This window comes from Aphis gossypii, chromosome 1 (assembly GCF_020184175.1).
Source record: "Aphis gossypii isolate Hap1 chromosome 1, ASM2018417v2, whole genome shotgun sequence".
NCBI classification, from domain to species: Eukaryota; Metazoa; Arthropoda; class Insecta; order Hemiptera; family Aphididae; genus Aphis; species Aphis gossypii.
In genome coordinates this window covers 26,386,624-26,414,184 of record NC_065530.1, presented here as the reverse complement: position 1 = coordinate 26,414,184, position 27,561 = coordinate 26,386,624, and the positions used below count along the sequence as shown (strand labels likewise).

At 32.6% G+C, this 27,561-nt stretch overlaps 1 protein-coding gene across 1 annotated transcript in view; it reads left to right on the top strand.

Moving 5' to 3' along the window:
* Window positions 1–27,228, top strand: part of LOC114127487 (discoidin domain-containing receptor tyrosine kinase B-like) — a 133,190-nt gene extending 105,962 nt beyond the window's left edge. Inside the window, exons 6-18 of the mRNA XM_050197758.1 lie at window positions 7,095–7,242; window positions 7,380–7,556; window positions 8,881–9,014; window positions 12,411–12,618; window positions 16,447–16,560; window positions 17,386–17,808; window positions 19,123–19,289; window positions 21,833–21,955; window positions 22,609–22,718; window positions 23,184–23,384; window positions 23,928–24,020; window positions 24,134–24,275; window positions 25,075–27,228. Of these exons, the coding sequence (XP_050053715.1) occupies window positions 7,095–7,242; window positions 7,380–7,556; window positions 8,881–9,014; window positions 12,411–12,618; window positions 16,447–16,560; window positions 17,386–17,808; window positions 19,123–19,289; window positions 21,833–21,955; window positions 22,609–22,718; window positions 23,184–23,384; window positions 23,928–24,020; window positions 24,134–24,275; window positions 25,075–25,380 (2,346 nt within the window). The 3' untranslated portion in view covers window positions 25,381–27,228. The remainder of the gene's footprint in view (window positions 1–7,094; window positions 7,243–7,379; window positions 7,557–8,880; window positions 9,015–12,410; window positions 12,619–16,446; window positions 16,561–17,385; window positions 17,809–19,122; window positions 19,290–21,832; window positions 21,956–22,608; window positions 22,719–23,183; window positions 23,385–23,927; window positions 24,021–24,133; window positions 24,276–25,074) is intronic.
* The last annotated feature ends 333 nt before the right edge of the window (window positions 27,229–27,561 follow it).

Below are 27,561 nucleotides of genomic sequence, written 5' to 3'. Positions count from 1 at the left end.
GTACTTACATCACAGCGGCTATCAAAGTAATTAACAATGATTATTTTAATTAAAAATAATAATTATAAGTCGTTCCGGTGGCGATACTCGCATATGTCTAAAACACGCTATTTCAGATCTAGTGACCGGCGTAAAATAAAGAAACCAATATAGGTAGATATTAAATGCTACGTATAGATGTTATATTATATAAACACCTCTACCATCATGCAACTTATCGTTTGTAAAGTTATGATATTAATTTTGAAAAAAAAATATTTATATCGTACCTGTCTTATGCATTATATAATTAACACAATATTCTGAAACTGTAAGTCAAGTAATTATTTAATCGAGAACATTTTAATTATATTGGTTCATTTGAGTAGTTTTGTTTGATAAATATATATATAACATTATTACATTTTAAAATCATTAAATGAAAATGTTAAAAATTCGGCGTTATGGAGAAAACCCATTCTCCAATCTTTTTTCTGATCTTAATTTTAAACACTTATATAAATTATCTATTGGTTCAATATTTGATATATTTTATACACCGTTGTAATATGCACATTATGAAAATATGATAACATACATTTTTAAAAAGATTAATTATCCGAGCAATTATTTTTTAATGCACAAAAATTGACTTGCACGTGTTAGTATGGACAGGACATGAATGAGATGAGGAAAGAAAAATAACATGAAATAACAAGATGCGAGTACCTTATTAATTGAATGTACCATGCCCTGCTCGTTCTTACGACAAATTACCTACCATTCGACCACAATCTTTCGTTGGAATAGCTCTATTTTACCTATGAATGTGGATCTAAGTGACCTATGATACGATGAGCAAAAAAAACGTATGGTTATACCCGAAATTTTGTTAGCAAAATATTCTCTGCATTATTTATTTTAAACACACACATTGTGGACGACGATGATGTGTAGGTACCACATATACATTATATCGTTATTGTTATAATTTATTATATTGTACCTACTGCAGGAAACGACAAATAACTATACTGACTACGAATGACCCGCGTGATCGGGTTCGCGTACAAAATATCGATGCGACGAATGTTATGCTACAAATTTAAATATTTTCCTTTACGAAATCGATCCGATATAACACTTTATTACATAGTAATTACATTTTTCGATATTTCTCTCAACCTGGTCGCACATTTACGAAACGTTGTTGTTAATTTATTATGTTTATTGTGTTAAAGGTGTTATGTATCTTATCCGATATTAATTATTATTATATAATCGATTGTATCTCTACTGCCGTATATAACACAATTAAATATTATATTATAATCCGATAAGAGAACATGCGTTTCTCTCTCTTTTTACTATATAATAATAATAAGTGCTATATAACACACACACACACACACACACACACACACACACACACACACACACACACACACACAGAGCCAATTTATTCGAACCCACTCGTTTACCCCCGACCGATTAATAGGTATTATAATGTTATTATTATTATTTGGCGAGTGATCGGCAGCAAGTAAGTAAAACGAAATACTATTTATGCACTCGCAATGTAAATAATAATAACGCCAAATTTTATAATATCATCAAATATTATAACACGAGTGTATACGAGGTATATCCTATATATTTGCAGATCGCAGAACGATAGGTCCGGGTGTTCGCTGATGGTTGTGCGGTTTGGCATCGTCGTAAAAATATATATGTATATTACGCCATTCGTTTCGAATATAATATTATACAAAATATTATTATTACTATTATTATTATTATTATTATTATTATTATTATTATGTGGTATATATACACGTTTCACCACACAACCGCCAAAATACCACAATATTATACATCTATAATTGTATATATTATAAACGTATAAATATATAGATACCTACTGTAATGCACAAAGTTTTCAAATACCGATTTTCCAATTATCTGATGTTTGATTTTTGATTTTAATGAGTTTTACCTTACAGCCATACGAAATAAATCGCGTACACAGTGCGCACACCTATTCGACCATAAGAATATAATATATAACAGCTAGCTGCGTAGTGTATATTGTGTAGTGTATCGGTAACGTCATTATCATAATATTTATAATAATAATTATTTTACTCGTAATTTAAACGCGCATACATCGACAAACATAGGGCACACATACTCAACTGTAGTAAATATCGATTCGTCGACAAAATCCTAGTTAATTCTCAGCCTCGGGACTTTTCGAAACTCGTATTTAATGAAGAGTGTAAAAATCTGTGTTGTTGAATTGATGTTGTCTGTTGTTGTTCACCTTATCTTCATTCTTAGTGCAAATACACAATAATATACAAAATATTTTTATCATGATACACGAGGCAGTTTCGGGCTAATTTTTTTAATAGCCAATAATTAATGTAATACCTATATTAATATCGGTACGTTGTGTTCTATAGCAGTGTTATAAATTTAAAATAATACACGATTTTAAAACGTGCATTTTTAACCTGTAATCATATTGTAACAATACAGTTTCGTCATGATTAGGTATTATTTATTTTTTTTAATATTGTAAATTCATAATATGTTCAGAATATCTTGTTTACGCTAAAAAAAACTAAAATTCAAAATAGGTCGATATTCGATTCTATCTTTTCCATTAGCGGTGAAACGCATTTAATAATAGTATTTCAATTGAATTATTTGATAGTGCTGTGTTGTCAAGCGAACAAGAATAAATAAGTTTCTAAGAAAAATAAACTAACAAACTCCATATTTAGTTGTGTGAAATTAAAAAATATATATTATAGTCGGTTATTTTAACAAATAAGTTCGTATAGGATCATAATAATTCTTATAACTAATATTTTTAAATAGTATCATCGTTTATGCAGTATTCAAAAACAAAGGGCTCATTTTATAGTACACAGTATTTATTCAGTGCTTATTATAGCTCAAAATATCGCCTACAAGAAAAAAATTATTTTATAATACATATATAGAGAAGATTTAGTAATGCGAATATCGATACTACTGTTTAACAGTAATTACTTTTAATAAATATTTTATTATAGTGCGTGAAAGTTATACTTACATGTTGTCATAGGTTATATATAGCAATGTTAGTTACTTATTTTTAAGACGCGTTGAAAGTATTTTTAGAGATTTTCTGTTCAAACAGAACCACGATATTTCATATTTGTAAATCTCGTATAAAGTATAAACTACCCTGCAATTCTGTTCATCTAGTCAAGTGAAATCAAATTCTGAATATTTATCTTGATATTACCTCACGTAATACGGATAATAATATAACATAACTCTATACCTACGTGGCGCATATTATTATGTATTAACTCGTTAAAAGTGCCATGCATCTTTCGCCCTTCCTTCCGCTGGCCAACAAGTCTTCGAGATACGTGCTTGCTATTATTAAATTACCTGACCCCTATGATAGTCGAGTTCAACACAATATATTCATTATTTGTTTTCGGCTTTTCGTCCCAATTAAAACTCGCAAAGACTAGAAAAAGAGAGAGATAGAGAGATGAACATCGTGAGAACGTCACGACCTACAACTGCCCTCCGCGTCACCGCGTCCACAAGCATAAATACATGCTGCCCCGCATACGCTGATGATTATACAGACACTGCTTTGCAAGATTTTTTTTTTTATTCTAACTCGTATACACGATAGTGAGCACACATTGTCGTCAAGGATCAAATTTCGGTCATATTCTCGAGGCCACAAAAGGAGTTATGTCGTCGTCCCTTACTAACTGTGTTCTTCGATATCAAAAAATAATATCATTAATTAATGCATCTTTTAATGAAATTCGGCGAGAAATAAAAAAAAAAAAAAAAAAAAAAAAAACAGTGAGCTGTACCGTGTGCAATACGTTTTGTAATATTTTAGTTGAATTTTTCTGCAGTAACATTCTAATTACTAAAATCTTGACTCAATTAATATGGTTTAAATAGTATAAAAAAAAGTTAAAATTTTCTTATAATGGTGAATTTATTGAAATGACTAGTTCTGGCTAAATGTTCCTACATCGATGTAGATTTATTTTTAACATAACTCAGAATTTTACCAACATTTACAAAACAAGAAACCTATTATAGATATATAACATTATTAAATAAATATATAAAAAAAATAAAACAATCGCTTTTCTTCTCAGAGATTGGCTTTTGACCACCGGAGATTACCCTCACACATACATATACTCTTATATATATATAATATGTGTATGTGTGCGTGTGTGTGTGTGTGTGTGTGTGTGTGTGTGTGTGTGTGTGTGTTTGATGCGCCCTGCGGCTGAAAAGACGTCGCAAACCTCGAACGTCTGCGAAAGACGGATACTGCAGCCGCCACCGCACATACGGTTATATTATATATATATTAAACGGGCCTCTGGCTTCTAAATCATGCGAGCAACATCTGGTGACGAGGAAACTCTCTCCGGGCTAATTTTATCGTGTTTTATTGCCGAGCGCTGTGTTTCCCGTTCAGCGCGCATATTGAAGAGAGATCGGGCCACGCCACGAGAATGATTCATAAAGCCCAGTAATCATTATTATTATTATTACGAGAGTTTGGCAGGATGGTGGTGCAGGGTGTGTGAAGAAGACGAGGACTTCGGAGCGAGCACGAGGATAAAGGCGTGTGGCTGTAGTCGGCATATATATGTAGTAGTGCCGTATAGCTGCGGTGTCGAGCTTTTGCTGCCAGCGAACGGTTGTACATTATGATATTTTATGTAATAAATCACTGTAGCGAAATACAAAACTGTGTGTAACAGATGTACTCTCGTTTAATAAACAATCCGCCGCCGCCGCCGCCGTTGTTGTCGTCGTCGCGGATTCTACACGCACGTAACAAAACATATTATTAATATACTATGTGTCTGTGTAGTATATTATATGGTGCTGTGCATACGTCATCATAATAATATAGTAAAGTAATATAATAGTAATCTAGCGACCAGGATGACAAAAATAATAGTTAGGTATGGTAGAGTTATACTACAGTATTACAGTACATAATCTTATGATATTATATAAACCGCACGGCCAAAGAAAATGCTGAAATTATATTATTACAGTCGGGACTCGATAACTCGAATTTTATTTTTGTCACTACGAAATTCCTATACACTCCGTGTAATATTTGTAACTCATAAAATGCACAAGTCAAATTAATTTTTACCTCCCCCTTGAAATTCCTAGTTATCGAGACTCGACCGTATTATAATTTCGTTAAAAACAATAAGAATCGGAACTCAATTGTCTCGAAAAAATACTCATTAATGTGTATATACAGTACACTTACTACAAATAGGTCAAAATTCTATCATGCATGACGCCCTGCAGTACTTATGATATATAGTACTGTCGCTCGCTAAAATATGTATACATATGTATATAAGTATATTTGGTTCGGTAGTACACGCGCGCGCGATACCTACTCGAGTGAAATGTGTCTATTGTGAGTACGTATTGTTCCGTCGCCTAGAGGTCTGTGTGTACATATACGGAGTTCAAAAGAAGAAAAAACTCGTTTCGACTTCTTTTTAGATACACTTCGGGACGACGTCTTTACGGCTAGCATACACACTACACGCCATTTAATATATATATATATATTATACTCGTATATACGCGAGGACAACTACAAACAATCCCGAAAGTGTGAAACGCGTTTTTTATCATATACCTACATGTATATTATAATATACGTGTATAATTGACAAGCGAATGCTTGAGCTAAATACGTTTTTATATCTCGATCGTGTTTTTTAATAATAATTCCATATTATAATATATAATAATATATTATGATATAGGTAGAATCGTTTATCGCAAACTAGCAGTATTACAGCGGTCGAAGTCGGGTGATTTATTTTTATGCGTGCGTACAGTTAAAGAAATAAACAATATAATTACAGCAATGAAATCGTTTGCATGCATGGATATTATAAGTAGGAATACACTATAACGGATTGTTGGATTTAACGTTTGTAAAATGATGTAACGGTTTATAGTATATTTTAACGATGATAAATTACAATTATTTAGTATATTTTATTTATAAAATACTGTATCGTTTGTTTTAAACACTGGCCTACGTTAAATCTCCATGCAGTTATTATAGGTACTATTTCATATATTATGTTCATATAGCCGTGTAATTTCATCGTGGCAAAAACATTCTCACCAATAATTATTTTCGTCCAAAATATTTGTTGAAAATAACCATATGCGGAATAATATCCGCGGCATACTATATTTTTGGCTTTATTATACTTGTTAGGGTCTTGTTAGAGTTTAGAAAGAGTATAATTCATATTATAAATTCTTATAATCAACGGTTGAGTCGATCATAATATAAACGAGTTAAATCCATGTTATTGGTCAATATTTTACATACCTGTACGCTATTATAATTTACATTGGTCGGTGTATACAAACAAATACGCGGTCCGACGTTACTCCTCGTCGGACAAACAAAAATAATCACGTTCGAGAAAAATATGGGTTCCCAACTGGCAATTATTGATTATAGCGAATAAAGTTTCCTGTGCGGTCATCTACGATCATTCTCGGAGGTATAATTCACCGTGTGTTTCGTGTCTATTTATATTTTACAACACCTCGGTTGAAAGGAGACACAAAAACCGATATTAAATATAATATTATTATAGTGTTCTGTAATTTTGTACAGAAAACCTCCCCTATACGTAAACAAAAATGATTCCAATACGCGAGCATTCTATATTTCTCTAGGTGTATTGAGAGCTTTATTTTTCGATTTCATATCAAAACGATCTCGCTGCGGTTTAAAGCAACGACGCGACGCAATGTTCACTGTATTCAATTGATCGTTAACCGCCGTGTGAATGGTGCAGGTATATCTACTAGATTTGTAGTACTATTAAGTATTAACAAACGTTAAACAAGAATGTTATTTGATATTATTAGACTATAGTGAACGCTATTTTTTTTCTCGTTCACTGGATTGTTCGATTTGGATTTACACCCACCTACCGAAAGTCATTATAAAATATACGGTTGTGATTTAACGTAATTTGTATTATTTACAGATACTGATCGGTAACATCAACACGTACTTAGAACACAAACAAGAACTGAATCCTCCGATTTGGGCGTCGAAAATTAGATTCTTGCCACACAGCTACCACACCCGACAGGTGTGCATGCGAGTCGAACTCTACGGATGCCCGTGGACAGGTTAGTAGCGTTAATATATTATTGTTCTCGAATAAATTGTTCGTGTGAAGGACATTTTTAATTTTCATATCATATCACTAAATTCATTATTATTCAAATTGATGGTGTATAATATGGTACGTATATATTGTGTGCAGACGGTATTCTTAGTTACTCGATGCCGCAAGGTGATAAACGCAGTCCAGAATGGGAGTTCTATGATTCTACGTACGACGGATATTGGGATGACGAGTTGCAAAGAGGTCTTGGACAATTAACCGATGGCAAAGTCGGACAAGATAATTTTAGGATGGGATACTATGACTCCGAAAGAGGTATGTTTTGTTTTTTACACAGTAAATATAATTTTCTAAAAAAATATCAAAATAAGAGATTAAGTAAATAAGATAGGATTAAAATAAATAAAGATATTAAATAATACACTATTAGATATTATGCTGATATTATAAATTATTTGTTGTTACCACCATCGCAATAAATTGCTTATTTAATTTTAACGTAGGTATAGTATATTAGTATGTGAAATATTCAATAAAGGTGAAAATAGAAAACAGTATTAACTATATTATTATATAACCTGTTTAAATTAAAAATAAACTAAAGTAAAAATCAATATCCGATGTATATTTTATTGTATAAATCATTAATATTGTATTAGCTTACTATATTATTATATAGTTAAACAGTAAAAAAACTAATTAGTATACACCGTACATTTAAAAATGTTTATTGATATTTATCCATTCAGCCTAATAGTAGGTATAACAACTTTTCTATAATATTATTTATAAAATACCTCAGTTTAAAAACAAAATTTAATGTATTTAATATTTATACATAATGTTTCGTTGCGTGTCGTTGAATTTGACGTTCGACATTGCGCCACAGTTCAAACTAATGTATAATAAACTACTTACTCGCCCATATTATATACCAAGTTTTCAAACCTAAAATATATTCATGGGACAAGTTTTTTCGAAGTTGGTGTAAATATTCCATAAACCACAATCGTTATGTTTGTTGCGTATTTCTAGTTTTCATGAATAATTCAATAAAAGCTTTTTTCGTATGGAAAAAGAGAAACAACCACTTACTTTAGATCTGCGTGATAGAAATAGTATTTTTTCCATTTTTTTCAACAATGCCCGTGTCCACTATAATACAACCTAATGGACCATGGTAAACGATCATTTTATTTTCAAATTATATGAGAGGGTAAAACGTTGATTTTTTTCCGATTCATATACCCAGACGATTTAGCTAATCGCAATAATGTTATGTATTTACCGCCCATTATTCGTTGACCTTATTCCATATAATATTTCATATTTTCATTCAAAAAACGATGTAATTATTTTGATCTATACACCAATATATTATACTTAAAAAGAAAATTATTCATGACAGTTAAATACTTATTTTTATCTATCAAAATACATTTTCTATGTAACGTCATAATGTTACATTAGAACACATACATATACGTAGTAGTATCAAAATATTCAGTACAGCATAACAATATTTAACAACATAATCGTGATTTTATTATTACAATTTATTTTTGATCTAATTAATCGATTTTTGTAATATCATAAATATAAATTTATAATACATTTATAATAAATACAACTCTTTCAGGTCAAGGATGGGTTGGTTGGAGAAATGATACGAGAAATGGTCAAGCGATCGAGATTAAATTTGAATTCGACAAGGTCCGAGAGTTCACCGGGGTTCATATTTACTGTAACAACCAGTTTCAAAAAGATGTACAGGTAAATTATTTTACATGTTCATAAAATAATTTAAAAACTGTTTTACTTTATTTTATTTTTAATCGAGCACCTATACTGCAGTGTTGTATCAAACAATAATTTATTCTTTCTTAAGAATGATGTATTTGCTGACGTCTAATCGAACCCATTAAAAAGCGCCCTTATACGCCACAGTGGTAACACAATTATAATTCGACGTTGTCTAACCCCAAAGTGGAAACGAATTCAAAAATCCGATTATAAACTCACAATCTCCCCGGAGACGGTTGGTGTATATATATAATACGTTAAGGTGGTGAGGAGAGAGTAAAATCTGCAAACGAATGCAAATTGCGTCTCGAAATTATTAATAATGATAATAATGACATGACGAAATTATATTAGAAAACCCAGTAGTAGGTCTCAGGGATGACGCCGACGACGACTACTGAGTCTCTTCTCTCACGACGAAAACGCGGCTATAAACAGATTAACATTATGTATTTCGAAAATTCGACGTGTTCACGGCGTGTGTTGAAACATCGAAGGACTATTAGACGCAAGCAATTAAAGGCGTACCTTCTGCTGTTCGTCGATAAAAGGGATGTTATTAGGGGAGGTTTGTTCACGCGGACATATATAATTGTAGGTGGTTGTCTGTGTGTATACATACATATTTATATAAATTCGTGTAGTATGTTTATAGACCAGGGGTGATCAAAGTGCGGTCCCTGTATGGTAATTACAAAAAAAATTGTATTTTTTATAAAAAAACATATTTTTGTATACCAATTTTAGAATAATTATGATCATAAATATGAATTTACTCAACATCTTGAGCATCACAGCAATTTGATATTATTTTCACATTAAACAACGTATAATATAACAGTTACTACACGTCAAGCATTCGTACATTTTACATTTTACTTCAAGTCTAATCTAATTTATGATAATAACAACCACGTCGTCGCGATGAATTTTTAATTTCTCAAGCACTACTACGTGCCTCGCGAACCTTTGGTCACCCCTGATAAACCCGTACGCTGTACACCTATACATTATGTTTGTGCGCGCTGGGGATGGGTCGGTCGTGGACGCGTCATTGTTGTATTGAGTTGTTTTACAAGGGGATTTTACGATAATTAACAGATAAAAATCTATGTAAGCTACTCTTGCACCACGTCCTGCACGTGTTACGCCAGGCTATTGTTAGGCCGTATAGAAATACGGAACACACACGTGACCATTCGCACATTGACCTTTAAAAATGTATTTTTTTTTCCAAACTCATTAAGCATAACCAGTACCTATATTAAAATTTAAAGCAACTATATTAAAAATATATTTTTCAAACGTTTTGATCGTTTTTCAACTGCAACGAGCCCGAATGCTGCAATCGATTAACGGATATAATCGGTTTGCCCGTTTTGGAGAGTTCAAATCATGCGCGTGCAGTGACAAAATAGGAAATACTACGATCGCATTAACTATATAATCTGTACCTACATGAAAAACAGTTCGCCTAATCACTGTTATGGTTCAGGTACACGCGGTCTTAATCAATGACATCGTTAATGTATCGCAAAAACGGCTAATCCTACTCAATTAATTTATTAATTATAAATGTAGTCGTACAAACGTATATTATCAATCTAAGTACATCCGTATTAATAACTACTATATATTTTACATGGGTATCGTAGGGTCGTTGCCAACTATAATACACCAAGAGTTGTATACGTTTCTCATAAACTAGTTTTAACATTTCCCATTCGCTGCTTAAAAACGACTTAAACAAGTCGCAAAAGTTTTTTGTGCCTCTAATTGCGTTATTCATTCCCCGTTACAAATCTGAAAACTTTTATGGGCTATTGGCCAAAGCAAACTTCGCGTTTTCTAGATTCCTGTACACCACTGTCCTAATGTCGGAGTTTTTTTTTTCTTGAAAACTAATTTCTTAAAACTTTCTCGGAGTATTATTGGCATTTTCGCATTACATGTAATTTAATCAACAGCGTTTGTAATCTTAAAGTGCTCCTTAAAATTAGACACTCCCTATTACAGCGTAATATCTTACCCTATCACTTTCGATTAGTGATGCTAGGTTCGCTAACTTCTTTAATTTCCCGCGCGCATACCGAAATGAGTTTTAGCACATTACACACATACCTAATCGTCAAACCTTATCATGCGTGTACACGCTGTATTTCGAGTTTTGATAAAACTCAAAACAACGCCACTACCAGCATCAACATGCCACGGTGTATTAACAGCAGAATATTACAAGACCCAATCGATGTGTGCAGCGTCGTAATAATAATGTTTTGCGATATAACATAATATACAACACAATGGAATCCCGTCGGGACCAAAAACTTCTTAATCTTATTTCGACTGCTGTCGTTTCCGCGTTTGTGTAATCATAAACTATTAGATTTTGATCGACACAATACATTCACTTATCGATGTAATATAATAATATTATGTGTTATATACACATAGGTGTTAGTAATGCTCTACGTTTAAATGTCGTATATTTCGTTAAAAAAAAAACCGCGCGTATTTCATGAAACTTATACATACCTACTACTAATACCAAAAAACGGGCATTAATGTCGTTTGTTGTCTTTCTATCGAAGAGGTATAGAAAAAGGGTGCAGATCGATTTGTAAAACAAAACGTTAAATATTTATACTGCCGAGGATATAATCCCCGACAAAAGGAATTTCGAGTACACCAATGATTTACGTATTATTTTAACAGTATTTTAACCGACGGCACGTGGACGCTATACTAAATCTTCCAACGATGTGTTGACACTGCGTCCGCCAGTAATGAAGATTCATGTGATACATTAACTGAGACCGTCCTACAAGATATTTTGATACGAGAATAAAACCTACTGCCATAGTCTATTAGCATGTACGGAGCCAAAACACGCAATAAATCACCGTGTGCTCGAGGTCCCGATATACATAATACACAGACAATACGCCGTAATAGCCGTTGGCGTGGTGTTGTGTGTATATTGTCACATTTCTATACCATAGTCGCACAGGTTATTGATTAGTGTGGTTGGCGACGGGACGCGAAATATATATTTTCTAGTTTGGAGACTGTCTCGTCTTATATAAAAATGAAAGAAAAATCGGTATTCCCTGTAGACGTGCACAACTGCGTTGGTGTTCTAACTGTTCTGACACACGCACGCCGGCACCGAATAAAAGTGTTGTAAACTCGAAATTGACTTACAATCTACAAACATTTGTAGAATAAAACCATAGAAGGTTTATTTATTTATTTACTTTTTTTTCGAGATAGCAACTCATCGTTGACGACTGTAGATACTTTTTCGTTTATAAAGTTATTGAGTTACATACAGTGATCTTAATAAAAAAAAACTTCGGATTGCAGGTGTTTGCCGAAGCTAGTATTTTGTTCAGCGTTGGAGGAAAAGTTTACTCTTCAGAACCGTTGACATACACTTACATGGAAGACAGAATATTTGAATCGTCCAGGAATGTCAGCATCAAATTGCACAGGAGAGTCGGTCGTTTCGTTAAGCTTAGGCTGTCTTTTGCCAACAAGTGGATCATGATCAGCGAAATAACATTCGATTCGGGTAAATATAAATAACATATTGTAGTATAAATAGTAGCTATAGAGTTTAAAAATGTGTATTTATTTTAATACAATTAACCGAATGTATCCCCTTAGTACGAATCACTGAGATGAAGTAGGTATATAGAGTGTACCACCACTTCAATTATACTCAAATAATGTCATGCATAAACTGTAGCCGTTTAAATACGACGCACATTATATATTTCATTTGTATAATAATAATAACAACGAGTATATTGTAATAATAATTTATCATAAAACGAATGAATTGCCATTGTTAAATGTTTCATGTTCGAGACACGCAGTTAGACAATACCTTTTACTGCTAAACTCGGTAAAGTTTTTAGTTATTCATAACATTTATAGAAAAGTAAGTTACTAGGTTGATTTTCTCGGTTTGAAAAATCAAATGGGGGCCGTCTCCCTATAATACTTATGTGTAGCTTTTTATACGTTTGTCTATATATAAACACGTGGTATCACGAACCCTGGTATTTTTAACACCTATTAAAGTGAACCGTTATTATTATATGGTCGACAATTCATGTTCATATATCACTACTCCGCCGCATTTTAAAGCGGAGGATTGATGTGGTCTGTGACTTTTTTTAATCCCGGTGAATTTTTGTATTCTGGATTTTACTTGCTCTCCGCTTTTAATCAAATAATATATAATATGGTGAATATGCCAGGTCGGCGTACCAGAAATAACTCGAGTGTGTTAATCGAAAGCATCCGACTGAAAACATGCTTATTTATACCTGCACGAGTACGTCCTTCCCCTACCGAAAACGCACCCTCCTCGCTATCTTGTGCATTCCGCTTGCAAACAGAACACTGTATTTTATTTTACGAAAAAAAAAATCAGCAATATAGACTCCCGTCTTGTACGACCCTCATACACGAGTCTAATATATATATATGTATACATTTTTTTTAAGTGAGATGAATATGCATTATGCATGTATTATAAAGGTAATATAAAGTGTTACTACGAGCGTGCATACGCACTATAGTGACTATACGGTACATAATATAAAATAAAAATGAAATCTTGACGGACATGTTTGATATTTAATAAGTATATTTATTTTTAAATAATAATAATATATAAAAGTCTCCTTCTACCTTTTACTGTGAAAAATAAGAAAATATTATCATTTTTATTATTATTAACTATTATAAAAAAGCACATATTTTTGAAGTGCAAGACGTACTGAAATAATGATATAAAATTATATAGTAATATATTTTCGCAATAAGGATTTAACACTCGGACAGGTGACTAAATGACGACGGTTCTTAGGAAATTAAAAAAAAATAGGTGTTTTATATATAACCGGGAAATATGACATCCCCTCGTCCCATGGGGAACAATAAGTAGTCGAGAAAATGGAAAAAGTAACATAAATCTCGAGAGGGTTACGTATTTATTTTCATTTTTTTCCATCTACTTTTGTCTTGTTTGGTTTTTTTAATATATATATTTTTTTATTACACTACATAAGAAGATTTATAGCTTACCTGAACGTTTTCGGGGTGTAGGCAAAAGTGGTAATGGGAAAATCGCCTGGGCCCCATGCCGTATGTCTGCGAGAATATATACGAGCGCTGTCGGCGGCAAATGGAAAAAACGGTTCGGTAACGGAAATATATAGTTACACTGTAGGATACAAATCCCTCAAAGATACATAGTATATATATATACACAACGTAGTTGCAAAACAAAATTGTACTCAAACGCCACACGAAACATCGTCTAATTTATAATATATATTAGTAGCTATATACGTTTTTGTTGGTGAGAACAAAACGCGAATCGATTTTCCATTCTCGTCGACTAAAACATCATTGCCACTCTCAATATTTTATTATTGTCATTATTTCATATATTTTATAACCTTTCCGTGCCGAATACTTGTGTGATATTTATTTTATTAACGCTCGTGTTATTTAAAATCCACATCCCCGTGTCCCGTTTATTCGCTGTATACGATTAATCCATTTGATTACCTACATCAAATTAGTAGTTATTCTAGTAAAATTATATTTACTCTCGTTGTCCCGCTGAACTTAGCTAGCTGTTTCTGTTGTTGTGTTGGCGGAGAAATAATCTTCCAATTATATACACTATTTGTAGCCAGTTTTACGAATCGTTTAAACCGCTTAAAAACAACCACAAACTCCGAGATTTAAGACTTTAAACTCGTACTCGTTTCAATTACCAAAAACAAAGGTCATAAACGTTGTCGGCGTCTTCATTTGGACACCCTCGCAGCGGAGACAGATGTGTGTAATGGGTAAGGGGAAATGGTTAAATGGCTCGCGGAAACAACCTTTTTAATATCGACCCTAATAACGGTTTTATTTTCTCTTTCCTTATATATGCCCCCAAAGGATCCAATGAAGGGCATTTTAAAGGAATTTCTGCCCGCGTGCTCATAATATTATACGCATAGTAGGTTATGGTAAGGTGTATGGATTTATGAGTAAAGTTTTGCATAAAGATGTTGCCATGATATACTTTGATCTTCTTGTACAATGTGTGCTTTACATCATTTTCTTAAATGTTTCACATTGTGTGTTGTAATACTTATAAACTAAAATCTTAAAGCAGACATTTTAAATTATCTAATAGGTAGTAGGCGAACATAAATAATGTGTATAAATCTGTTTTAACAATATCAAAAATATAGTCATAGGCGTGACTACAGCATAATGTTATCTATATTATATTTTTGTATTTTCCATTTAATCAATAGTGTTTCTTCTTTATTATTAATATTATCCCCAAATTGCACACATTTAAAGAATTTCTGTAATTTAAATTTAATTTAATTTAAAATTGGATTTTAATTTTTACCCGTACCTATAATAAAATAATAAAAACAGTAAAATATTATAATAACGCTTTTTTTCGCGTCAGTAGTTTTTTACTCGGAAGCAGGATAACTATTTTATTTCCATTATTTAATTTCCCTGAATTTTTGCGTTTTATTCTTAAATTTTATTAATTTTTGGTGCTCGCATAAAAGTGTAAGAGCCGAAGTGGGTTTTTTAAATCGTCGAACCGAGTATTTTTTAATTAAGAACTTTTATATAAGTTGCCTGTCCACTGGGATAATAATGACAACGAAAATTGTGAGACCCTTAATTGCCGCGGTTTTTGAGGTGCTCTTGAACAATGGGCCTACGTAATTGCTTCTGGACCCTCCTACTATCCCCATTCCTATTATCTCAGTCTACCCGCTTTAAATTCGTTGCTTTTTAACTGTGAAAGACATTCGTTATGCAATGGTGCCAAACCGCATGCCCCTTTTTACACTCTTGTACACATGCAAATTAATTGTCACACACAATATTTTGTATGAGTAAAAATGCGTTGAATATAAATAATGGTTACTATTTTCCAAATAATGTCACAAAACGCATTTGTTAAACGATAGATTAAAATAATTATTATACATTATAAAACATTAAGTACTGTTTTCATTATTGTTAATGGGTTTATTATTTTCACAAAACTTCATTTGTAATCAAAAAAGTATTTTCATACAGTAAGTGACCCCTAACTCATAACTATTGTCATCGCATACTCAGTACTAATACTCTGTGAACTATTATTATTATTAGATAGTTTAACTTTCTTTAGTTTTATCAAAATATTTATAAAGACTGTGAAAACGTTTCCCTCACCTCTAAATAACTACTATAACTAATATTTTGACAGTAATTATAGCAATATTATTAATTAAAATTACTGCAAAATGTTGTATATATTTCAATTTAATATGGATTAAAAACATCCGGCCGTTTGTTTTTTCAGATGTCGCACAAGGCAATTTCTCCGAAGAAAGTGTTGTGCCGCTAGAACCGCCTATTCAAAAGAACGGTTCGACGATGAAAGATCATCAGGATCCTCTGAGACCAGAACTTCCAAGTACGATTAACACGAAATATTGTATAATAAATAATTATAAACAATTTATTAATTGTTGTAGGAAAATTAAGTCCTTCGTTTTTTTTTTTAAAAAAAAAGGATTTAATATACATATATGTGATTTTAAAGAATTTGTGATAACAATATTATAATATAACCTATACATATTACATATTATTAATTACATTTACAAAATTATAATTATAAGTGGTATAATGTCGGAACCACTACGAGTTCTTATTGATAAAACAAAATCGCTACGCGATGGATTTCGATATAATAATAATATTACAGTTATCTTCTGTTTTCAAAGACACTCGCTCCATTAACAACAATGAATAGTGTGATTCACTAAGCATGCCCAACCCCGTTATTTTATCTAATAATACATTTATTCATATTCTGGGTTTATTGAAAATTTTAAATATAATACTTAGACCAAATTTTCAAAATCTTAAGAATTTACTTATTATTTTTAAGGAGTGTCGCCTATGCCGATAACAACTTCTGTTTTTCAAGTAAGAATCATCCTGATTGTCATTTGAAAAACTGAAGTTTATATTTCTATTGAACACTCCGAGTGGGTAGTACCCAAAAACTCAAGAATTTATCAATTTGACTTTTATGCAGAAATAAAAAATTCAATGATAAAATTTTGAATAATTGCATTATGCAAAAGTCTAGGGCAAGATCCAATACAAAGGGGGGTGCGCATGTATACTTGATGAACATTTTCCTATAAAATCGCGCGTATACCACAAATCGATGTTGTCTAATCACGTGCATTTTGTTAATAATCTTTCTTTGTGTGTGTGTCCTGCGCAGTCCCTACTGCCAAAGACGAGGACCAAACGTACATGGCGATCATTATCGGCGTGCTGATGGCAGTCATCATACTGCTGGCGGTCGCCATTTTCCTTATCGTGTCCCGGCACCGGAGGAGGAAATGCTTCGCCAGCCCGTTGGTGGGCAAGAGCGCACTGGCCACGGGTAACGGATGTCCGGGAATGTCGTCGGGCAGCAGCTGCGGCACGGGCGGTAGTTACAAGGAGGCCGGAACGGGCAGCTCGGCCAGCCACCACGGTGGCACCGGCCACGGCCATCCGGCCGGCACCGTCAACGCTCACCTGCACGACATGGACAGGCTGATCCAACTGGACGCTGAACCGTACCAGGAGCCGTATCACGCGCACACGCCGTTCTACAGTTACAGTACCGTGGTAGTCGGCCGCAACGTGGATTCGGGCAGTGAGTAATTACATAATAATGATGAACCCGATTTTTGTGGAAACTATCGTACCTTTTTTTTTTATTAATTCAAATGAATTCGAACAAAATCAAACTTTCTTTTTATGTATGTACATACACATAAAAACCAAACTTCTGTTTTAACTTGAAAGTTTCATTCAAGTCGAGATCATTTCGAGATGTTGATTTACTTGTCTACATTTATGGCTTTCATTCTTATCACAATCACGTCTATCTAAATTAATCTGAATTTAATTCAAGTTATCATTGAACAATAAATAGTATATAATTTAACTAAAAATAAATCATAATTTTAAAATGAACTCTATTAGGTATTTTATTCGGTTCAAATATTTGCAATTTTTAGTTGTTTTTCGTATAGTTCGTAACATCGTACTAAAATAATCATGATAATAACTATTATTCGATATAATCCAAAAAGAGAAAAAAATATCAACTACATTTAATTGACATAGACAAGATTTAAACATATTTTATCGGTGCCTCGAAAAACGTCAATATTGATATAAGAAATAAAAATTGAAAATTGTATTGAAAATATTCTGTAATGAAATATTGTTGCATATTTAAATATTTTTTATTTCTAAATCTCTTCACTTATCAATCATTATACCGCGCGTGCGTCAATTTGCTTTTAGTTCGTTAAGCGCGCGTGCGAAAAACGAGACAGACTCGACAAATCTCGGCGCTTGTTTAATCTTAAAATAAAGTGTCATCTTAATAAATATTTGTCGACGAAGCTTCTCAAGATTTTACTGTTCTTATAATTATAGTTTCCAGTAAGAAGCAGGTACAAATATTGTCAAAATTATCATTACAGACGTTTTTCGAGTATTTCGTTTTTTTAATGGTATATTCATCGCTATATATACTTTCTACAAGCATCACGGGTTTTATATATTAAACTATGTATCGGGACATCAGGTCAACATCATATACCTAAACGTTAAATTGATAATGATACGTGATCTGCCATTATAATTGCCAATTTCGTCGACACAGAAAAACAGAAATACTTTACGATGGCGATGGTCGGAACCTTAATATTATGTAATGCGTATAAAAAAAAATCGACATTTTGCTCAAACTTCGAACGACTTTTTGCGTTTAACGGTTCGCAGTGAACGGATAGAGAAACGTCTTATACTTTCATTTCGTATTTGAATCCATTAATTAATTCACAAATGAATACTATTTTTTTCTTAAACGAAAGTTGCAAAAGTTAAAAGATTTAATGAAGTCATATTGTTTCTCGCTTTTGTTGAAAGCAACTTACCATTGTTTACCTTTCAGACTCTGCGTACGAATACGCCGTGCCCGAGACCGGAACCATGCCATTACTCACTTCTTCACCACCGCCACCACCGCCCCCGTCAGCTCCTCCTGTGGCTCCTGTCACGACCGACACGTTTGCCAGGAACAAAATGTATCCCACGGACGAAAGCAGAAGTAGTAAAAAAGTAAGTTTTAACATATGTTTTCTTAAGAGTGCCAAGTCCACGTACATAAATCCACAAGTGTTCTTGACTTGAAAACAGTGCCGACACAAATGTCCACTTAGGAATAAATAATAAAACTGATTACAATTTATGAGTCCAACACAAGCATGCAGCGTATAATATTAACGTAAAAATTTATTGATTTGTCTTTATTTAACGCATTTTAGAACATCATAAATAAATTATATTTTACCACTTTACGACAATCACACATTCTAAGTAGACAGATACTTTGATTATAGTATGGGGTATAAAAATATTTTAGACATATTTACAACTATTTGAAGTTTAAAAATTAAGCAGTTTATTAATTTTGAATCACTTAATTATGATTTACACTATCAATTTTTTTCATTTATATAATTAATTTATGACAATATCATCAAACTAATATAACATATATTATAATAGAAATGAAAAAGAGTTATTTTATCTATTTTACGATATTTTTTTGTTATATTATTACTAAAATGTTTTCTCAAACCATTATTTTTTTTTTTTTTTGTTCTAAATCATTCTCAGTGCTATTTCATTTGGTTGGTGTAGAAAGAAATAGTGAAAATATAGGTACTTTTTACACGTTGCCTTATTCTTATGTCGTTAATAGTTAATGCAACAATCTTATTGTTTAAATAATTATACTTAATTTTCTTTTTCATCTATATACCACTTACATCAAATATTCCTCTCTCTATCCATATTTATTATTAATATTACTATTCTAAATTACAGTGTAATAATAAAACTGAAGGTATAATATTTCAGTTATATTTATCAAAGTATATACACAGTAGGTAGTATAAGTACATAATTTCCGAGCAAAACTATAAACATAATGAATAATAAAAACAACGCAAAAGAAAAGCATCCAAGATTTTCCTGAAATAAAGACGGAAAACCAATTTAAAACACCTGAGAACCCGCGCGAATCGATTAATATTGTGTTGTGTGCTCGGGAATAATAATTAAACACTTTGTCAGTCGTAGGTGTATAATTATTATTACATTGTAACATGATACACGGTTAGGTTTTAAGCGAATAACTATAACTAAAAATGTGTTTAAAAAAAAACGAGATGGGCATTTTTACAAGATTTGAAAGGAGAGAGGGGAAAAAATAAATGAGGTGTTCCTTTCCACGTTCCTCCGACCGCGCGCGTGTCATCGTCGTGTGCCATCCCCGCGCGCAGTCTTCGAAATAATTTCGCCGAGAGATAATTTATACTGCGGCGGACTCGTCGACGAACACGAAAACGCGCTGCTCCACTCTCGTTCCCTACATCACTTCTTCACCCATGTTTTCCTCCCCGCCCACCCTTATACCGAGTGTCGTTTCAATGAAAAGATTATATGAATAATGGGACCGAACGCGACTTGTCATGTCTCCTTGAATAGTGTCCGTTTGCCAGTGAGTGAGTGTGTGTGTTCGCAATAGAGTGTACTCACACGTTGACTTGACTTATATTCGTATTGTAGATACCTATATATTTACTTCCACCAAGTGATTGATACAAATAGCTGTTGTGTGTGGTGTACTTACGATATAGGTACATGATATTATGCTCACGAACGTTTGTTCGTTTTCGGGCGTATACGTTTCCCGAGCACAATGTCATTACCTATGGACACAATGTACCCGGTCCGCTAAATGTTTACAACACGGCAAATACGTATATAGTACACCTACGTAGTAGTATATTATCGTTTGTCGTGTGAAAACGTCATCTGCGCGGACCACCGCCACTACCATACTATATATTGTCGCCATGTATCACAATAGCCGTTGCCCGTTTGTGTAGCACAACACATTATGGGTATAGCTATATAGGTGCCCAAACTTGTAATATATCACGGTGATGACATGTATCATGCACGGTGTGTGTTCCGGCTGTATACAGGGTGATTTTATAAAACGCGAAGAAAATATTCGTTTTATAGTCGTATTTCGTGTAAGATTGTGGTTTACAATCATTATTACTTGTATCATAATACCTTATTGTTACCCTATATATTATATAAAAATCTACTGTTGAGGGAACAATCGTTATGTGTATTGTAATAATTTAAGTACTCGTATAACGAAGATTGAATAAAATTCTCGGTACCCATGCAAATTTAATTTAAACCTTCTAAAAAAAAAAAAAAATCAATCCTATATGATATACCTATACTTGCTTACAGTTTTAATATTATATGGTCTAGTATCATATAGGTCAATTAATTTCCGAAAGCATTGATGAAAAATTAGATAAAATTAAAACTGTTGAAAAAGAGAGAAATTTTTAAAAATGTTTCCGTTTAAACATATTGTGCGTATAGTATAAGGAACGATTTGGCATTTGATCGTTCGTCCACCCCATCTAATTCCTCTTCATCGACGATGACCTATTAACATTTAACGCTTTACGGGCTACGCGCATTACTATTTGTATACTCATACATTAAACAGTTTATATACACTACACATAATATGTATTTATTTTTTTGTTTTAATTTTTTTACAGTCTTCGCAAAAACAAGAATCCCAAACCGCATTGAAACGCCGACTCGAACAAACGCCTGTGCCTGAATTCCCACGGCACCGTCTGCGTATGTTGTCCAAACTCAGTGAGGGTAATTACGGAGCGGTAAGTTGTGTTGTCTCAATCTTTCTATAAACTAGTTTTCGACAATACCTTTATTGTATTATTATTATGATTGATTTTTTTTCACCCAATCAAATCCTCCTATAAATTCAGCTATACTTTTTAAAAAGTTTATCAAATAATAAATATTTAAACATTTAAGTACGCATAATTTTATATTTTTTTTAAAAATCCAAAGTAGATAAAATATGATTATTTAAAGTAACAAAAACAAAAATATACTCACCATCAACTTTCACGTATGTCCATCAAATCAAAATTTATAACAACTGAATTAGTCCTGTGGATTTTAATAGCATAAGCACAGTTTGTTTAAAACAATAAACGATTTAAAAGGTGTATTTGAATCATAAAACTCATTATTTAACCGCGCATCCATGCATTAAGTTTATACTAATTTGAGTTGAACGATTAAACATTTGTATGTATATAAAAATATCTTATGCGTAACCGACTTTTATATTATTTGTGGGCAAATGAAAATCATCATTTTCCTTGTTTTCTTTATATTTTATTATATTTTGTTATTATATTTATACTATATCGTTATAAAATTCTATACAAGTTGATTTTGATTAATTAAAAATACAAACAAACATATGCCTAACAATTGACGACATTCGATATTGTTTTAGATTTACGTGGCCGAAGCGGATGGTATTAACGAATACAACTCGAAAATGACGTTGGGCAAGCGACTGGTGGCCGTAAAATTCTTCTCGCCCGCGTTATCGGAAAAAGAGAGGTAAGTTATAGTGGCAAATGAAATAGATTATTCTAAAACACATAAACCTGTTATGGAACTCGGCCTTTTATAATCCGAAATAATAAAATATTCTAACTAGTATTCAAAACTTAAATCAAAATAACCCATTATTTTATTCAGATTTTTATCTGAAATCCTAATAAATTGTACTTACAAGTGACGCGTGTATCGTTTAAATAGTTTAAAATTATTTCAATTAAAATGTTTTCTATTGCCTATATACACATATATAATATAATAAGATATTCAATAACTAATTCGTAATTACATTGAATACAATTAATCTTCAATTAATAATTTTAATTATGAGGCTTAACTATGTATGCTAAAGTTTTACTTAATATTTGTTACGACGACAAGAATTCAGCGAGATACGATAATCATAATAAGAATTTATTTCATCCAATATTTATACAATTATTTTAACGTTGTATGGTATTTTAGAGCTGAATTACAAAACGATGTAAGGATTTTGGCCGGCCTGGAAGATCAAAACATCGCTCGAGTGCTGGGCGTGTGCACCTCCGAACAGCCACTTTGCGTAGTCATGGAATATAGCGAGCACGGCGACCTCAACCAGTTCCTCAAAACACACGTACCCGTCGAAGCTGCTCGGAACCTGCCGCCCACTGTGAAAACTCTTAGGTACCTATCTGTCTCAAAACATAATAGTATAATAACATCAACTACATTCATCTTATCAATCGATTTTGGTATTTTTGAAGAAACATTACGAGATTTTGATTTTTTCAAATAATGAGTAACCCATTATCATGTTAAAATAATTATCGAACATTATATCAAACTATTATAATATTTTATTATCATCTTATCAACTATTCTGTGTCATAATAGATCTTAATCTATACAACTAAATTGCTTATTTAAGGAGCCGTAATTGGCAACTCTACTCACATCTAAACTTGTAAGTTGTAATGCACATCATAAGTGGTTATATATTTTTGACATTTATACATCTACATTTTTAGAAAAATAACGTCTCATCATGCACTTTTACAAGTTTTACCAACTTCATTTTATAAATTATAATTTAAAACATAATTTATTTTATTTTCAAAACACACAATAATATCGACTGATAAAGTGAATGTCTTGTGAACAATAAAACAAAATCACCTGGAACACTACCGTTTTTCTAACAATCGTTTTCCGTGTACTTATTTTCAGTTTCCAATGTCTGCTGTATCTTGCAACACAAATAGCTTCTGGAATGCGTTACCTGGAATCGTTGAACTTCGTTCACCGCGATTTGGCTACCAGGTAAAAATAATGAATCTTACGTCAGAGTATTTCATTATAATTTACAACAACTATATCTGTCTTGGCGGCGCACCCTCGGCAACTGTTATAATTAATTTTCAAACGTGTTTCAGGAATTGCTTGGTGGGTAAAGCGTACAAGGTAAAAATCAGCGATTTCGGCACCGACAATGAAGCGTATTCGGCAGACTACTATAAACTGGACGGCAATCTCGGTCTTCCCATCCGATGGATGTCGTGGGAATCGGCGTTTTTGGTGAGTTCTAGTCTTCTCACTAAAATCTATTAGAACATAATATTATTTATGAACAATTTTTAATTTATATACCACGATTACATGGTTTATAATCGAAATCTTAAATGAATTGCTTTTTTTTTTAATGGTACCTAGAAAACTAAAATGCGTCAACATATTATTCTGAGAAAAATAACCCGCAGAAAATATTTTAGATTGAAAATATAATATATCACTCTCTTGTGTTGTCTTTCTGTGAATACAAAATTAAATTATAAATCCTTGAAACCTTTTTATTTCTTAAACATCGGCAAATATACCTGTATATTGAACCACGATAAAATTCATACACAGCCACGCAGTAATTTTCATAAAAACGACAGAAAATAAATACTTTATTGAATGATTAAAGAAATCATTATTTTTATTTTTTTTTTTCGATATCGCGTGCTATAAAGGGAAATAAGTATGTAGATAGTAGGTATAACTATCTATTGATTATTACTAATTCACGAACGAGTGCACAATAGATAATTTTAAAACCAATGTTTAAGTGTACTACGTAATATTATATATAAATTATGTCATGTGAATATAACTGAATTTTTTAACGATATAAAACAAAATTCTCCTCCTCCCCTATATCTTTCGCCACCCACAAATTTCACCACACCGCCCTCCGGCCGACCGCGTTATTACAATTTTATTAAATAAATATGTATTATATCGTACGAAGTGTATCACGGTGGTAGTTATAATTAATATTTTGCGAATCGCACGCTAAATGGAACAATATAATAATACTGAGTTCGATTCACAGGACAAGTATTCGACGAAGAGCGACGTATGGTCGTTTGCCGTGACCCTCTGGGAGATCCTGCACCTGGCCAAGTCGCGGCCGTACGAGGGTTTCTCCGACCACCGGGTGGTCGAGAACCTGTCGCACATGCACGTGGACGACGGCCTGTTCGAGTACCCGTCCCGGCCCGCGTGCAGCCGGGACATCTACGACCTGATGCGCGAGTGCTGGAAGCGACAGGAGTCGGACCGGCCCACGTTCCGGGAGATCCATCTGTTCCTGCAGCGCAAGAACCTCGGCTACGCGCCCGCCGCCGCCGCGTCATGACGGTCCGGCGGTGGCGACGGCAGTCGGCGCGAAGGATGGCCGTTCGTCCTCCGGCAAAACGCGTCCTATCTGCCCGGGTGCGACGCAGACTGAGCGACGACGACGGACCGCCGCGCCGTTACACATGGCGTCGGGGTAGAGTCGGTCGACTCATATAGAGGACACTCGCCCGACGTCTGAAAATTCTGCAAACTGTTTCGACAATCTCTTTTGGCGCTCGGGTTCTACGATATTACATGTAATAATAATAATTATTATTATATAATATTATGATAGCTCGCGAAGCCGCCACCGCCGCACGTACAAAATGCGTCGTTTATTTGTTAATATTGTTTGTTTTTTTTTTTTTATTTTATCTTTTATTTCTCTGTTTACTGACCGACGTCACACTTTCGACATCATACTATCTCCTATACCATATACTCGCGTATTGGTAATCCACCGAATCTATAATGAATTATAGTACTGTCCGTTCTCGGTCGACATTGACTGCTCGCCAGTTCGTACGGTATCTATTTTTTTTTTTTTTTTTTTGTGTTATCGTGTACATACAGACAAACCAATTTTAAAATTATTCGAATTGTAAATTGTAAACGCTATGTATAATGTTAATATAGACTGATAGAAAAATAGGCAATATCGACCGTACGGATATTCGCGTCCGGCGTTTTTTCCGTCATCGTTTTCAAACGCGATGACATTGCGCAAATAAACACTACGTATATTAAGTGTATCGTATAATATTATATTAAACAATAAGTACGGGCTTGTGCGGACGTAATTATTTTTATATAACTGCACCGTTGCTTGTCATTTTAGATTCTTCTCGTCGTGATACATTAAACGTTTTGTGTAAAACGCTAATAATCGAATGAATTAACATATCTGCTATTTCCATTTTAATCGCTTGTATTGTTTATCGTGGCGATTCTAGTGGAGATGTAGTTTGCCTATATTTATATACATATTGTAATAATATTAGACACGTATAAAAGTCGGGCGGTTGATTTTGTCCCTCACTCCTCACAGCTCCTCTCCATCAATCGCTCGATATTATCCTCAAATGTTCAAGAACCGACATCCGTCGAAATTACTTGCAATAATGTACTATCTAAGTTGTTCAGAAATCGAAATCATTACATTATAATATTGTATATATAGAATCATTATTAATATAAATAATATAATAACTAGTCAAGCCTTTTAGTATTTTATTTTTTACTCGAGACGAATAATGTGTACATAAATAATTAATTGTTCGGCTAATGTACAATATTTTACACCTGTTTAAAGCAACCTGTATTATTATATAAATATTTTTTTTTTTATATAGATTGTGATATTTAAGTTACTTTAAAAATGTGACACTTTTATATAGTACACTCTAGATATTATATTATTATCATTATTATTATTATTACAGTATGTAAAATGTTTATTGTTAATTCATCAACTTACTTGTTTTTGAACATTGTATATATTATTTAATTTTGATTTATTTATGAAATGTACACTACATATTTTATATTTCGACATATCATTTATTTTGTTTTGGCAAAAATTTTCAAAAACAGAAACCACCGCTTGACCCGAATTTATTTCGTGTCAAAACCTATTCCCATCGCAATAACAATATATTATATAATATATAAATGTGTGTGTATATAATATATACTATAATACTGTGTAGTTAAATTGTTTTTACAATATTTTAATTTTTAATTGTCCTCTGGTGTATATTTTTGTTATAATAGTTATCAATATAGAGATATTATCATATCACTTTCTTGTAAATCAGAATTATTTATAAGATGCTATAAATCATCAATAAATTACTGAGAAAAACTATTTTTTTTTAGTATATCCGTATATTAATAATTAGAGAAAATAGTTTTACAATTGAGCTTAACTCTATGGCCAATACATAAATATAATATAAAGTACACTAAAACAATTAACAAGCCCGAAAAATATACACAATAATGTTATATTAATTAAAAATAATAATAATTATAAATAATAACAATGTAGAATAATTAATATTTATCACAAGCCTGATAATAGTATAGTTGCATCGAAGCAACCGAGAATAACTATAGACGCTAGATTAGGATGACATTGTTCATAAACGCGTCTGGGAAATAACTTAAAATTTAAAGAATTTTTTTAACACTTGTTTGA